The sequence below is a fragment of the Mesoplodon mirus genome (genome assembly GCF_964341445.2).
Source record: "Mesoplodon mirus genome assembly, chromosome: 15".
NCBI classification, from domain to species: Eukaryota; Metazoa; Chordata; class Mammalia; order Artiodactyla; family Ziphiidae; genus Mesoplodon; species Mesoplodon mirus.
The window spans coordinates 57,002,775-57,017,842 of record NC_138991.1 but is presented as its reverse complement, the minus strand read 5'-3'; the positions used below and the strand labels follow the sequence as shown (position 1 = coordinate 57,017,842).

Here is a 15,068-nt window from a genome sequence, read left to right as displayed (position 1 = left end):
CACTGGGGTGGGGGGCATGCGGGGGAGGGAAGCAAAGAAGCAAATGGGAAATATCTTTTTTTTTCCCCCAACATCTTTACTGGAGTATAATTGCTTTACAATGATGCGTTAGTTTCTGCTGTATCACAAAGTGAATCAGCTATGCATATACATATATTCCCATATCCCCTCCCTCTTGCGTTTCCACCCTCCCTATCCCATCCCTCTAGGTGGACACAAAGCACCGAGCTGATCTCCCTGTGCTATATGGCTGCTTCCCACTAGCTATCTATTTTACATTTGGTAGTGTATATATGTCCATGCCACTCTCTCACTTCGTCCCGGCTTACCCTTCCCCCTCCCCGTGTCCTCAAGTCCATTCACTACGTCTGCCTCTTTATTCCTGTCCTGCAACTAGGTTCGTCAGAACCTTTTTTTTTTTTTTAGATTCCATATATATGTGTTAGCATACGGTATTTGTTTTTCTCTTTCTGACTTACTTCACTCTGTATGACAGACTCTAGGTCCATCCGCCTCACTACAAATAACTCACTTTCGTTTCTTTTTATGGCTGAGTAATATTCCATTGTATATATGTGCAAATGGGCAATTTCAACTCAGTCTGAAAGGTGTCATTAATGGGGTAAGCAGAGTCATGATCAAAATATTCAACATGGCATGGCCACTATCCAGTCAGAATGGACAGTGGTGCAGGGTGCCCCCAGCTGCCCCTACTATCCCAGGTGCTAATCCTTTAGTTATGAGGGCAGGGTATCTTGGCTATTTAGTGACATTTTAGCAAACCCAAGAGGTGGACACAACAGCTGGCCACCAGGCTGGGGTAGACACGCGGGCACTTGGGGCTGAGAGGAGGGGCACCTAGCTGAGAGTAGGGGAGGGGTCTTAGTGATGAGGATGAAGATCTAAAGGACATGGGGTTTCTTTTGCAGGCGATGAAAACGTTCTGGAATTAGACAGTAATGATGGTTGCACAACCTTTGGAATATACCAAAGGCCACTGAGTTGTAGCCTTTAAAGGGGTGAATGCTATGGTATATGAATTATTATACCTCAATTAAAAATAAATGAATTTTTAAAAAATATTTTAAGCTCAGGGTTAAATTAGGAGTTTGGGATTAACATATACACGCTACTATATATAAAATAGATAACTAATAAGGACCTACTGTATAGCACAGGGAACTGTACTCAATATTTTGTAATAACCTATAAGGGAAAAAAATCTGAAAAAGAATATACAAATATATATATACCCACACACATATACACACAACACACATATATATAGTATAACTGAATCACTTTGCTGTACACCTGAAACTAACACAACATTGTAAACCAACTATACTTCAATAAAAAATTTTTTTAATTTTTTAAAAAGATAATAGGGATTTGGACACAAAAAAAATATTTTAAGATCTAAAGGACAAATTTAGGCAGCAGAGAGTGAAGCATATAAAAGGCCAGGGGATGAGCAGGAACACGGGGGCTCAGGGTAAGTGGGCTAGGATGGCCATGTACAGCCTGACCCCCAAGGCCGGGCTACTGCAAACAGGCCCCTCAATCAGCTTTAAGAGGTTTGCAGAGAAAACTACAGCATTAGAAATTCCAACTCAAAGCTTCTTGCACCTCTGGAAAGCGTAGTAGAAATGCTATTGTTGGAGTATTGTTGTTTCTTCCCCATTGTCCTTGAGGGGTGGCGATGGGGGTGCTGCAAACTCAGGTACTTAGAGGGCTGAGCTGGGGTAGGAAATAAGTCAGCTCGTTGGGTGAGACCTGGGGCTCACCCTGAAGGAAGAGGTCCACCCTTCCAAATCTAACAGCCATTCACAAGAAGTCAGCAATCCAAAGTTAAAAAAAAAAGATTCAATTGCATATTACTAAGTGAAAGAAGCCACTCTGAAAAAGCTGCATACTGTATGATTCCATCTATATGCCATTCTAGAAAAGGCAAAACTATGGTGGCAGTAAAAAGATCAGGGATTAGGGTGGAGGGAGGGAGTGAACAGGTTTTTGGGGGGCAGTGAAACTATTCTGTATGATACTGTGATGGTGGATACATGTCATTATATTTGTCCAAACCTATAGAAGGTACACCACAAAGAGTGCACCACCAAGAGTGAACCCTAATGTAAACTATGGACTTTGGGTGATGGTGACGTGTCAATGTAGGTTCATCAATTGTAGCAAATGTTTCCTCTGGCAGGGGATGTTGATAATGGGGGAGGCTATTTGTGGGGGGGGGGGGAGGGGGGTATATGAGAAATCTCTGTACCTTCCCCTTAATTTTGCTGTGAACTTAAAACTGTTCCAAAAAAATAAGGTCTGAAGTATTTTTTTAATACTTTAAAATATTTAAAAATATCTAAAAATTTTAATTTAATATGTTAAATATTTAAATGTAATACTTAAAAATAATACAGCAAAAAATGTACTGAGGTGAAATTCACATCCCAGAAAATGAACCATTTTAAAGTGAAGAATTCAGTGGCATTTAATACTTCACACTGTTGTTCCAAAACATTTCCATCATTCCAAAGTAAAACTCCATACCAGTTGGGCAGTTTCTCCCCATTTTCTCCTCGCCACAGCCCCTGGCAACCACCGATCTGCCTTCTGTCTCTGTGGCTCATCTCCTCTGAGCAAGTCAGATTGTTAATGTGACCTGTTCCAATATTTAAATATAAATTCACATTCATTTAAAATACCTCCATGGCCCAAGAGAGTATGTCTGAGGCTTGGAGTCAGTCGGCTGACTGTCCCTTTGCACTTTCTATGCTAAACTATTTTACGATCTGGGTGGGGATACATCTGTACTGTAATGCCAGAAAAACATAAGGATCCATTAACACGATCTCTGGCTGCTTCTGAGTCATTCTGGAAGCCTCCTTACTCCTGTAATGAGTGAGGAGTGAGTCATTGGCCGTGGAACACCCAAGGCTGAGCCCCTGTGTGAAGAGAATTTCCTTAGGGCCGGAGTAGGGCCAGACCCAGGCCTTTCCCCTTGGATTCCAAACCGAATTTATTAGCTGGTCTTTACTGAGGAAACGTCATTGGCATCACTTGCCAGAATATATAGCTGAGCCTTGTATCAACACCAAACCCCACTCCAATGAAGGTGAATGAACACACACACACACACTCCCTACTTAATCCAGAAATAGACAACCTAGAAAAATTCGCCAAGTCACTCGGAGCAGAATCACATTGCAGGACCCTTTCACACCCATCTCAACACCTACTGAGTCAAATCTTCAGGGATGGAGACCCTAAAGTTTTGGCCCTTTGTTTGCTGAGTTCCTGAGGGATGCTGATGAAGTTGAGATCTCCTGGGAATGTACGTCCCACAACCTGCATCTGGAACCCACTGCCTTCAACCATCTCTGTGCAATCTCAGAAGTCCCAGCAGCTGGCAGAATTTGGACAAAGACCGATTTGAGCCAAGTTCCCATGTGTGTCCCTGGAGTCCAGCTAGTCCAGGCCACCAGCATCTTTCACCCTGACCCCTCCACCAGCCCGTAACAGATCTCCCTGCTGCTGTTCTTCCCCTACAGGCCACCTGGCAGTCACGGACAGCTTTCTCAAGTGTCAATCAGATCATACCTCTCCCCTGCTCAAATCTCTCCAAAGATTGCCCATCAAAGCAGACAAAATTCCAAATTCCCATCAGAATTTTCAAAGTCCCCACATCCTTTCCCTAACAAATCTCCAAATGTCTCCTCCTCCTACTATCCCACTTTCTACACCCTAGCCTGGTTCCAACAATCCCTAGAATATACTCCCACCTCAGGGCCTTTGCACTTGCTGTTTCCTCTGCCAGAAGTCTCTTCCTGTGCATCTTCCCATGCCTGGCTCCTCCTCCATATTTGGGTCTCAGCCCAAATAATGCACCTCCTCAGGCCTCCTCTGACCCCCCCTAGAATCTAAAGGGGCCCCCAGCCCTGGCCTCCTTTTTCATGGCACTTACCACTCTCTGATGTCACTTTGTTTAGATATTTGCTTATGTGTTCACTGTCTCTCCGTGACAGGAGAAAGTCAGCTCCATGAAGGCAAGGACCAGGCCTGTATGGTTTTCTCTGTGGCCCTTAGAACAGTGTTTGGCACGCAAAGGTCTTTGAAAGGTTTTGTTGACTTAATGAATAAATGAATGAGTGAAAGAATAAATCAGTGCTTCTCAAATGGAAGTGGTTCAGGGTTCCCCACCAGCAGTGTCTGGAAACATTTTTGGTTGTCACACCTAGGGGGCTGCTACTGGCATCTAGTGGGTAGAGGCCAGGATGCTGCGAAACATCCTACAGTGCACAGGACAGGCCTCCACAGCAAAGAATGTCCAGCCCCAAATGTCAATAGCCTCAACCCTGGAATAAATGAATGAGTGAGTTAAATACTCCAGGTCCACACAGTCCAGCTGTTCTCTAATACTGAACATCAAGGAACCAACTTCTGACCAAAGTCTTCTGGTCCCAACTGCCTTCCCCAATTGTGTGGGTCATAGTTTTTTTTTATTTTTTTTATTTTTTTTCTTTTTGCGGTACGCAGGCCTCTCACGTGGCCTCTCCCGTTGCGGAGCACAGGCTCTGGACACGCAGGCCCAGCGGCCATGGCTCACGGGCCCAGCCGCTCCGCGGCATATGGGATCCTCCCGGACCGGGGCACGAACCCGTGTCCCCTGCATCGGCAGGCGGACTCTCAACCACTGCGCCACCAGGGAAGCCCCTGGGTCATAGTTTAGAATCTCCTTTTGGTGACTTCACTGTTGGCACTGCTTATGCACCAATTTCATGTTAACAAGAAACATAAATAAGGGGAAGTAAAGCAGCTGGAGATGTAAGGGGTTAATTTCAAAACATGTAATCCCTCACCCTAATCAAAGAGAACTGAAATCTGTCTAGTTCCTTGATTTTGTGGATTATTTTCCTTGGTAATCATGAACCTTCCTTAAATTTAAACCATCAGCCATTGGTGAGACCTGCTTATGTGTCATTATTTCTATATTTTAAAAATAGATTTTAGAGTGGGAACAGGGGCAGCGTGACTTGTCACCCAAAGTCACCGGGGACAGGGGTCTGGGCGAGGGATCCAGAGGCCATCAGACTTCTCAAGGCAATCAGACTTCCTAACAACAAAGAAAACCCAAAATTATTCTTATCTGTGTGTTGTAGCACAATGTGTATGTGTGTGTGTGTGTGTGTGTGTGTGTAGCAATTAGAGATGTGCCTGTGTTGACTTCTGGGAATAATGGACGGCCACCAAGGTGCATCTGTACCATCACCTGACCCCCTCCTTCCTTGGCCCCCGCCCCACCAGCTTCTCTTGGGTCAAACACAGAGGGCTCAGACCTCTGAGTTCCCTCAAATGCAAATTTAATTTCTCCAAATCCAAACCCCAGAGAGAGCAAGAGAATAATCTAAACCAGGGTCCTCAACCGGGGGCAATTTTGCCCCTAGGGGACTTGACTTGGCAATGTCTGGAGTCTTCTTTGGTTGTCACGACTGTAGAAGGCAGTGTCACTGGCATCTAATAGGTGAAGTCCTACAATACACAGGACAGTCCCCACAAAGAACTACCCAGCGCCAAGTGTCACAGTGCCAAGGGTTGAGAAAGCCTGATCTAAAGAGTGGGCAATTCCACATTCTCACGTACACAAGGAAAATATAAAGTACTCCCCAGAGGAAGCACAGGATGGAAGGCCTGAGAATGCCGTTCCCAGGGCAGTGCCTGTCCCCGAGCATCCCTCCCTGCGTAAGCATCTGTGCCCCTAAGCACAGCATAACCTACAATGCAACTCCAGAGCCGGATCTAAGGGTTCAAATCCCCACCCCACAATTTCACAGCTGTGTGACGTCGGGCAAATCCCTCAACTCGTTCCCTCAATTTCTTTCATCCTGAAATTGATAAAAATCATAGTATCGACTTCATAGGTTTGTAATACAGCTTAAATGAATTTTATAAGTAAAACACTGAGAACAGTGCCTGCGTATAGTAAGTGCTAGGTAAGTAAGTGTTTGCTATTGTTTTTCATTCAATCTAACTTCCCCTAAAAAGCAGCCAACAATTTCATCTGCAGCTCGTTTTGAGGAACAGCGCTGTATCCAACATGGGGAGATAAATGGACGGTGGGAGACTTCCTGAAAGACAAAATGTTATTCTACTTGACAGGCTAGATGGGGATTTGCAGGGGCAGTTTTGATTCTATGTGATTTCTGCCTTGGGTCCTGGCCCCACTAACATGTGACTCCCAGTGGCACCTGACACCAGAGAGTGGGATTCCCCTCAATTTAATGCCCACTGTGCTGAATGAGGACCAACCACGGAACACTGACCAAACCCTGCCAATAAGCCAGCCCTGACAACTGAGACCAAAATCAGATCCAATAACTCTGCCTGGGGCAAGAGGACATCATCCTACTTTGGGTGGGAATCCATTGGAAACCACGACCTTTGGGTCCAAATGAATTTTGTGAAGACAGTGCCTTGAAAGCATAAACCAACCTTTCCATATGAGGGACAGTGTCCAGCTCCAGGGACAACCCCAGTGTGATGTCCTGTTGCAGCTGAGGACATGCCTCTGCCCCAGCCCCGCCCACACAGTCAAGACACTGAAGTACACTTATGATAGCAAGTACCATTTATGAAGGACATACGAGGTGTCAGGGGCCCCGCTGGATTCGTTGCATACATTCATCACCCAATTGAGTCCTCTTACACAACCCTATGATGGAGCTAACATCATTCACATTTTACAGATGAGAAAATGGGGGATCCAGAGGTGCCCTGATTTGTTCAAGGCCACTGTGAGTGAAGGGTTAACATCAGGACTGCCCGCCTGGGAATGACCTGGGTCTCCCATGGCAGTGTCCTATGTGCCTGCTTGTGGCGTGGAACTGCCCCTGGGTTGGAGGATCTGTGAGCTGGCAAGCAGGCCTTGGACCTCGGTGAACAGAATCCTAGAAAAGGTTGGCAGGAAACAGAACTGAAGCTTTTATGCCTCACGGTGACCCACAGTCTCTGGCTCTTGTCCCTGATAGCCCAACAGAGCCCCCGTAGGGACAGAGCAGAAGCAGCTGTGTGTGTGGGTAGCAGCTGAGTCCCTCGATGAGATGAAGATGCTGTGTCTCTGCCTCGTATCCTTCTAGAGAGCCAAGTAAACAGGTTTATATGAAAGCCTGTTTGTGCCTGGTGAGGCTGTCTGCCAATCTAACCCACAACTGCTGTTAGTTGGCTGGGGAATGGCGGAACAAGATCCAAACCTGGGTCTGTCTGACCTCGAGTCCAGGCTTCTCCTGCTCCTCAAGGCAGCTGGAAGCCCAGAGTACTCACTAACACAGCATGTAACAGCTGTGTTACAGCATGGCTAAAACACAGAGTTACCATTTGGCCAAGCAGTTTTGCTTCTAGGTTGATGCCCAAGAGAACTGAAAACATATGTTCATACATAAACTTGTACGTGGATGTTCACAGCAGCGTTATTCACAAGAACAAAAAGCAGAAACAACTCAAATGCCCATCAACTTACGAAGGATAAGAAAAATGTACTCTATCCATACAATGAAATATTATTCAGCAGTAAAAAGTAATGAAGTACATGCCCAAACATGGATGAACCTTGAAAACATTATGCTCAGTGAAAAAAACCAGATAAAAGGCCACATACTGTATGATCCCATTTACATGAAATGTCCAGAATAGGCCAATTCAAAGGAACAGAAAGTAGACTAGTGGTTTCCAGGGGCTGGGGGAGGGGAGAAATGGGAAATGACAGCTTAATGGGTACAGGGCTTCCATCCGGGGTGATCAAAAATTCTGGAACTAGATAGTGATGATGATTGCACAACCTTGTGAATAGACTAAAAACCACATTGAATTGTATATTTTAAAGTGTGAATTTATGATATGTGAATTATATTTCAGTAAAAACATACACTCACACATACAATAGGACACCAAAAGCAAAGACAACAAAAGTAAAAATAGATAAATGGAACTATATAAAATTTAAAAACTTCTGTGCATCAAAGGACACCATCAACAGGGTGGAAAGGCAACCCATGAAATGGGAGAAAATACTTGCAAATCATACATTTCATAAGGGCTTAATATCCAGAATATATAAAGGACTTCTACAACTGAACAACAAAAAATCCAATAACCTGATTAAAAACTAGGCAAAGGACTTTGGATAGACATTTCTCCTAAGATGATACACAAATGGCAAACATGCACATGAAAAGATGCTCAGCATCACTAATCACTCGGGAAATGCAATCAAGTCCACAATGAGACACTACCTCACATCCAACAAGATGGATACTCCGAAAAAAACAGAAAGTAACAATTGTTGGTGAGGATGTAGAGAAACTGGAACCCTGTGCATTGCTTTTGGGATTGTAAAATGGTTCAATTGTTAAGGAAAATAGTATGAAAATTCCTCAAAAAATTAAAACTAGGGACCTCCCTGGTGGTCAAAGACTCTGCGCTCCCACTGCAGGGGGTGTGGGTTCAATCCCTGGTCAGGGAACGAGGATCCCACATGCCACGTGGTGCAGCCAAAAAGTAAAAAAAAGAAAAATTAATTAGAACTAGAATTATCATATGACCCAACAGTTCCACTTCTGGGTATATATCAAGAATTGAAAGCAGGGTCTTGAAGAGATAATTGCATATCTATGTTCATTGCAGTACTATTTGCAAGGGCTAAAATGTGGAAGCAACCCAAGTGTCCATTAACAGATGGATTGATGAACAAAGTGTGGTCTATACACACAATGGAATATTTTTCAGTCTTTAAAAGGAAGAAAATTCTGATACATGATACAACATGAGGAACCTTGAGGATATTATGTTAAGTGGAAAAATGCCAGTCACAAAAAGACATATTCTCTATGATTCCATTTACATGAAGTATCTAAAGTTGTCAAGTTTAGAGAGACAGAAAGAAGAATGATGGTTGCCAGGGGCTGAGGTGGGAGGGATGGAGAGCTGGTGTTTAATGGGGACAGAGGTTCAGATTTGCAAGATGAAAAGCTTCTGGAGATCTGTTTTACAACAACATGAATATATTTAACACTACTGAACACTTAAAAATGGTTAAAATGATAAATTTTATGTTGTGGGGATTTTTTTTTCCACAATAAGAAAAGGTAAAAAAGAAGAAAAAGTAGCACACTGGGGAAAAACACACGCAGCATACCTAACATTTCCTCTACCTGCTATGGAGTCACATCCTTCACTGATTCTGCAAGGTGTTCTCCCCACCACACTGCACTTCACTGACCTGGAACCAGGGACAGGAAGGGAAGGGACCAGGTCTCTATCCCCAGGGCTTAGCTAGCACCTGTACACAGATGCTGGGTAAATATGTACTGAACAAATTGTATAGCCACCACGTGGTGAGGTCAGGATGGTACAAGTACCCCCATTTTACAGATGGGTCAAGGCTCAACAAGGCAAGGGGGACACTGTCCAAAATCACAAAGCCAGCAAGTGGTAAAGGAAGAAGTGGCCCTGAAATCCCAGACTCCTGTTATAGGGCCCCTTCCATCACTTCACCTCCCTTCAAAGTCAACCTGGAGGGCTTCCCTGGTGGCGCAGTGGTTGAGAATCTGCCTGCTAATGCAGGGGACACGGGTTCGAGCCCTGCTCTGGGAGGATCCCACATGCCGCGGAGCAACTAGGCCCGTGAGCTACAACTACTGAGCCTGCGTGTCTGGAGCCTGTGCTCTGCAACAAGAGAGGCCGCGATAGTGAGAAGCCCGCGCACCGCGATGAAGAGTGGCCCCTGCTTGCCAGAACTAGAGAAAGCCCTCGCACAGAAACGAAGACCCGGGGCTTCCCTGGTGGTGCAGTGCTTGAGAGTCCGCCTGCCGATGCAGGGGACACGGGTTCGTGCCCCGGTCCGGAAGGATCCCACATGCTGCGGAGCGGCTGGGCCCGTGAGCCATGGCTGCTGAGCCTGCGCATCCGAAGCCTGTGCTCCGCAACGGGAGAGGCCACAACAGTGAGAGGCCCGCGTACCGCAAAAAAAAAAAAAAAAAAAAAAAGAAAAAAAAAAGAAACAAAGACCCAACACAGCAAATTAATTAATTAATTAATTAATTAATTAATTAATTAATTAACTCCTACCCCCAACATCTTCAGAAAAAAAACAAAGTCAACCTGGAATCCATTTCAACATGGAATTGACAAATAACAATTCTCACCTGATACTAGTGATTCTTGTTTGGATCATGGATCCATTTGACAATGTAATTAAAGTTTGAGTCCTTTTCCTAAAGCAGCACACATGTGAAACTTAGAAAATAGTTTACACAGGGTTCCTGAACCCTGTTAGGTCCATATATAGACCCCAGTCAAGAACCTCCTTTCCATCCTGCTATCTGGGTGACTTCATCTATGCTCAGGATTTAGAGCCATCTCTACATTCTTCTTGAGCATCAAAATCAACTAGAGATGCCCATCCCCTGTGAAGCTGGTTACGTAGGTCCAGGCCTGGACCAGAAATCTGCATTAGGCACAGAGGATTCTGGGATGGGTAGCTCTCAAACACACACATAGCCATGAGCTGCTGCCTCCCCGGTCTCTGCACGCAGCCCAGATAACGCCCCCAGAGCTCCCAGCCTCTCTTCCCTGCTGCCCATCACACCTGGCCGTTCGAACATTCTACCACAACCCAACGAAGATGACCCTGGGCTCAATGTCTTTCCCCCATAAGTGCTCCTTCACCTGGGTCACTAGGCCCAGGTGATGCCCAGGTGATGCCTGGGCATCACCCTTGACTATTCCCATCCACAGCCCACATCTTGATCATCACCGAGGCTGGCTGATTCTGCCTCTTCTGTGCCTCTGGGCCCCTCCACTTCCCTCCATCACCCCTGCCCGCGCCCTGGCCCAAGCTCCCAGCTTCTGCTTCGTGATTCCTTCCGCTCTTACAATCCACTGTCTATTGTGTAATTCTGATCATGTCACTGCATTGTGAAAATTCCAACTCTAGAATTGCACTGTCCAATATGGTAGCCACATGTGGCTATTAAAATTAAAATTAAATATCCAAACCTCTGTCCCTCAGTCACACTAGTCACATATCAAGTGTTCACCAGCCACAGTGGCTGGTGGCTACCACACCAGAGAGCACAGACGTAGTACCTTCCCATATGTTCCAGTGGACAGTGCAGCTCCAGAACTTCCCTCGTAAGCCCTACCGGTGTGGCCCCAGCCTCTGCTCAGACTACTCTTCACTAAAGCGGTCTCAGATCCCTAAACTCATGACCTCACCTCTAAGCCTTTGCATGTGTCCCCCCCTCGCTCCTCCCCCGCTTAGTTAACTCCTACCCATCCTTCAGGTCTCAGCTTAGCTGTCACTTCCTCCCCTGACCAGCATAAGTGCCCAAGCTTTTGCCAATCACAGCATTTAAAACACTGAATCAGGGCTTCCCTGGTGGCGCAGTGGTTGAGAGTCCGCCTGCCGATGCAGGGGACACGGGTTCGTGCCCCGGTCCGGGAAGATCCCACATGCCGCAGAGCGGCTGGGCCCGTGAGCCATGGCCGCTGAGCCTGCGCGTCCGGAGCCTGTGCTCCGCAACGGGAGAGGCCACGACAGTGAGAGGCTCGCGTACCACAACAACAAAAAAAAAAACAAAAAAACATTGAATCATAACAGCCATGGGCGTGCATACACACCCTACATCCCCACACCGACAGTTTTCAACCCGGGGCGAGTTTGCCTCCCAGGGAACATGTGGCAGTGTCTGCAGACTCTACTGGTGGGATACTACTGGGCATCTGGTCAGTAAAGGCCACGGCTTTACTGCTAAATATCCTACAACGCACAGGACAGCCCCTACAGCAAAGAGGTATCTGGCCCCAAATGTCAGCAGTGTCGAGGGTGACCATCCCTGCTCTAGACCAGGCGACTCCACAGAGGCAGGGGGTGTGTCCTGTATACTGTATATCCCCAGCCACCAGCCCAGGTGGGCATACAGAAGGAGCTCAGTAAAGATGGAACATATAATGCATTTAGATGTTCTAGAAGATTCCCCAGCATTTCGGTTCTCTTACTGTGTCTTTTCTTAAAAACAATCGTTGGCCATTAATGATAATCTCAATAATGGCCCCTCAATCCAGGGTCCTAATCCCTGGAAGCTGTGAATGTTACCACATACTGAAAAAGAGCTTTGCAGGTGTGATTAAATTAAGGCTCTTCAGACGGGAAGATTACCCTGGATTATCCAGGTGGGCTGTAAATGCAATCACAAGTAACCCTGTAAGAGGAAGGCAGAGGGAGATTTCACACAGAGGAAAAGGCGATATGAAATGGAACAGAGAAAGACTGGAAGATGCTACACTGCTGGCCTTGAGGGGCAGAGGAAGGGGCCACCAGCCAGCAGCCACCAGAAGCTGGACAAGGCAAAGAACAGATTTTCCCCTAGAACCTCCAGAAGGAGTGTTGTCCTGCAGACACTTTGGTCTCAGCCCAGTGAAACTAATTTTGGACTTCTAGCTTCCAGAACTGTGAGAGAATAAATCTCTGTTGTTTTAAGCCAACACTATGTCTGGCTGGCTGGAGCTGAAGCAGGGATAAGAATAAAAATTCAAGCCCTTGTCCACCTCTCCAGCCTCCTGCCAACCCCTGTCTTCTCCCCCACTACCCTCCAGACACAGTGGCTTTTCTCTGACCTTCCAAACACAGCCTGGGGCCCTTGAACCTGCTGTTCCTTCTACGTGGAAGGCTTCCTGCAGAGTCTCCCATGCATGGCTGGCTGCCTCTCATCATTCAGGTCTCCGCCGAAACATCACCTCCTCAGAGAGGCCCTCCCTGGCTGCACTAAGGCAACTGGCCTCCCCCAATTACTTTCTCTTTCATCATCCGGTTGATTTTCTTCCCAGCTCTTCTCACAATAATTACCTTGTTAATATCTTTGTTTGCCCGTTCAGTGTTAGTTCCCTCCCCCCAAGACTGCAGGCTCCAGGACGGCAGGACCTTGTCTGATCTGTCCAGGGTGTGTCCCTTGCCCCATCTCTGGCACACACCAGGTGCTCAATACATTCTGAATGGATGAACGAATGAATGTGAATGAATGCATTTGCAGCTCTGGGGGACGCTTGCCCAATGCCCAGTCCCAGCATACCTGATCTTGGCTTTCCGAAACGCCAGCTCCTCTTCGTTGCCAAAATCCAGGGACACATCCTCAGTATCGTCCACCAGGGCCTGGGGGACACCAAAGGCGGGTGAAAGCCCCTTACGCGGTTCACAGGCCCTTTGGTGCCAACCCTCTCTGCGTGCGGGACCCCTCCCCTTCTCCACCTTCGGCCCATTTGGGGTCCAGAGCAGGCCCAAGCCCGGGCTCCCGCATCCCTCCTCCTCCTCCCCGCTTCTCCCAGCGCTCCCGCAGGCTCCTCGCCACCACCCTCCCATCCCCAGATCCCCGTGGCCCTACCTGCTTCATCCCTCCCAGAGCCCACCTGGAGCCCACAACCCAGCCTCCGGCTCCACCTCTCGCTGCGGAAGGGCTGGGATGCCCGGCGGGCAGCTGCGGCTAGAGGCGCGGTGGGGTCGGAACCTGAGGCCCTCGGTGCAGCCTCCGCTCAGGTCTCAGGTGGGGGAGGGGCGCGCGGGGCCCAGAGCGCAGTCGCGGGCTGGGGAGGTGGGCTCTGCTGCCCAGGCGGGGGCGGGGCTTGGGAGGGTCCGTCGGCCCCGGGCTCTCTGGGGACAGCGCCTAGGAAAGAAAGAGCTGGCGCTCAGTGGAAGGATGGAGGGTGAAGACAGAGCGGAGGCAGGGAGGGGACGATACGGGCTCAGAGGAGGACTTGAGAACCGAGACCAGTGATCCAGGGAGGAATAGAGCGGGTGGGTCAGTGAATGAGGTGGATGGTCCATAGGTGTCGAATGAGCCAGAGAGAGGGTGAATGAATGAATGTCAGTGTTGGACAGCCTCTTTCAGGGTTTGGAGAAAGTCAGTGTTTCTCAAAACTCTCGGATCCCGAGAATTCCCTAGGGCCATTATTAAAAGCAGTTTCCCAGGCCCAACCCTTCAGATTCGTAAGGCCTGGAGTGGAGCCCGGGATTCTGCCTTTTAACAGGCGAATCTGCTGCAGCCACGGCTTGGGTACCACTGCTGCCCGCAGTTGACATCTGCATGCATCGTGGTACCAGACACATATTGTGCACAAAATATTTTTTTTGTTTTTTTGAGGTATGCGGGTCTCTCACTGTTGTGGCCTCTCCCGTTGTGGAGCACAGGCTCCGGATGCGCAGGCTCAGCGGCCATGGCTCACGGGCCCAGCTGCTCCGCGGTATGTGGGATCTTCCCGGACTGGGGCACGAACCCGTGTCCCCTGCATTGGCAGGCGGACTCTCAACCACTGCACCACCAGGGAAGCCCCCAAAATAATTTTTATTAGCATTAATAATAGTGTTTCTGGATGTAAAGGCCTTCCCAGAAAAGAAGGCTTGCCACCTGAAACTTTTTCCTGGCCCAGGACAAGTTCACTCCTCTCCTTTCTGCCCTCTCCTCCTCCTGGCCACTTACCCAGGGACAGAGGGCCTAGAGTCTAGATGCCAAGGCCCCTAGTCCTGCCCTTTGCCCTCCTGCCACGGACAACAAGTACCTGTCCCCCATCCCTGGTGACCCAGAAAAGGACTAGTGGTCCACAAGCTCCTGACACAATTAACCCACTGCTGGTCCCCACAGGGGTGGCCGCCTGGGGTGTGCCCTGGAGGAGGGGCAGGGATCAGAGCTGCAAGGATGTACCTAAGCTCTGAGCCCTGGTCAGGCACCCCACTCACTGCCCTAACCTGAACCCATGAAGGGTCTGCCAGGTATTGTGGAGGGAAAGTATTTTCTCCTGGGAATGCCATCTTCAGGAGTCAGGGGATCTGGGAGGAGCCTCAGAGGCTGCAGCTCTAACAAGTGCTCAGGTGATGCTGATGATGCAGGCCTCTGGACCACCCTTTGAACTGTAAGGATCTAAACCACCAAAGCCTGGCTTTCTAGAAAAGCCTATTGGCTCTTCCATCTCAAAGTCGGCTCCAGGCACAAAAGAGTGTCACACTGAGAGACTGGGGTGCCCTA

At 48.0% G+C, this 15,068-nt stretch overlaps 1 protein-coding gene across 1 annotated transcript in view; it reads right to left on the bottom strand.

Moving 5' to 3' along the window:
• Positions 1 to 13,442, bottom strand: part of TVP23A (trans-golgi network vesicle protein 23 homolog A) — a gene marked incomplete at its 5' end in the record, with an annotated part of 32,677 nt that extends 19,235 nt beyond the window's left edge. Inside the window, 2 exons of the mRNA XM_082644531.1 lie at positions 13,125 to 13,204; positions 13,434 to 13,442. Coding sequence (XP_082500657.1) covers positions 13,125 to 13,204; positions 13,434 to 13,442 — 89 coding nt within the window. The remainder of the gene's footprint in view (positions 1 to 13,124; positions 13,205 to 13,433) is intronic.
• Positions 13,443 to 15,068: the final 1,626 nt, after the last annotated feature.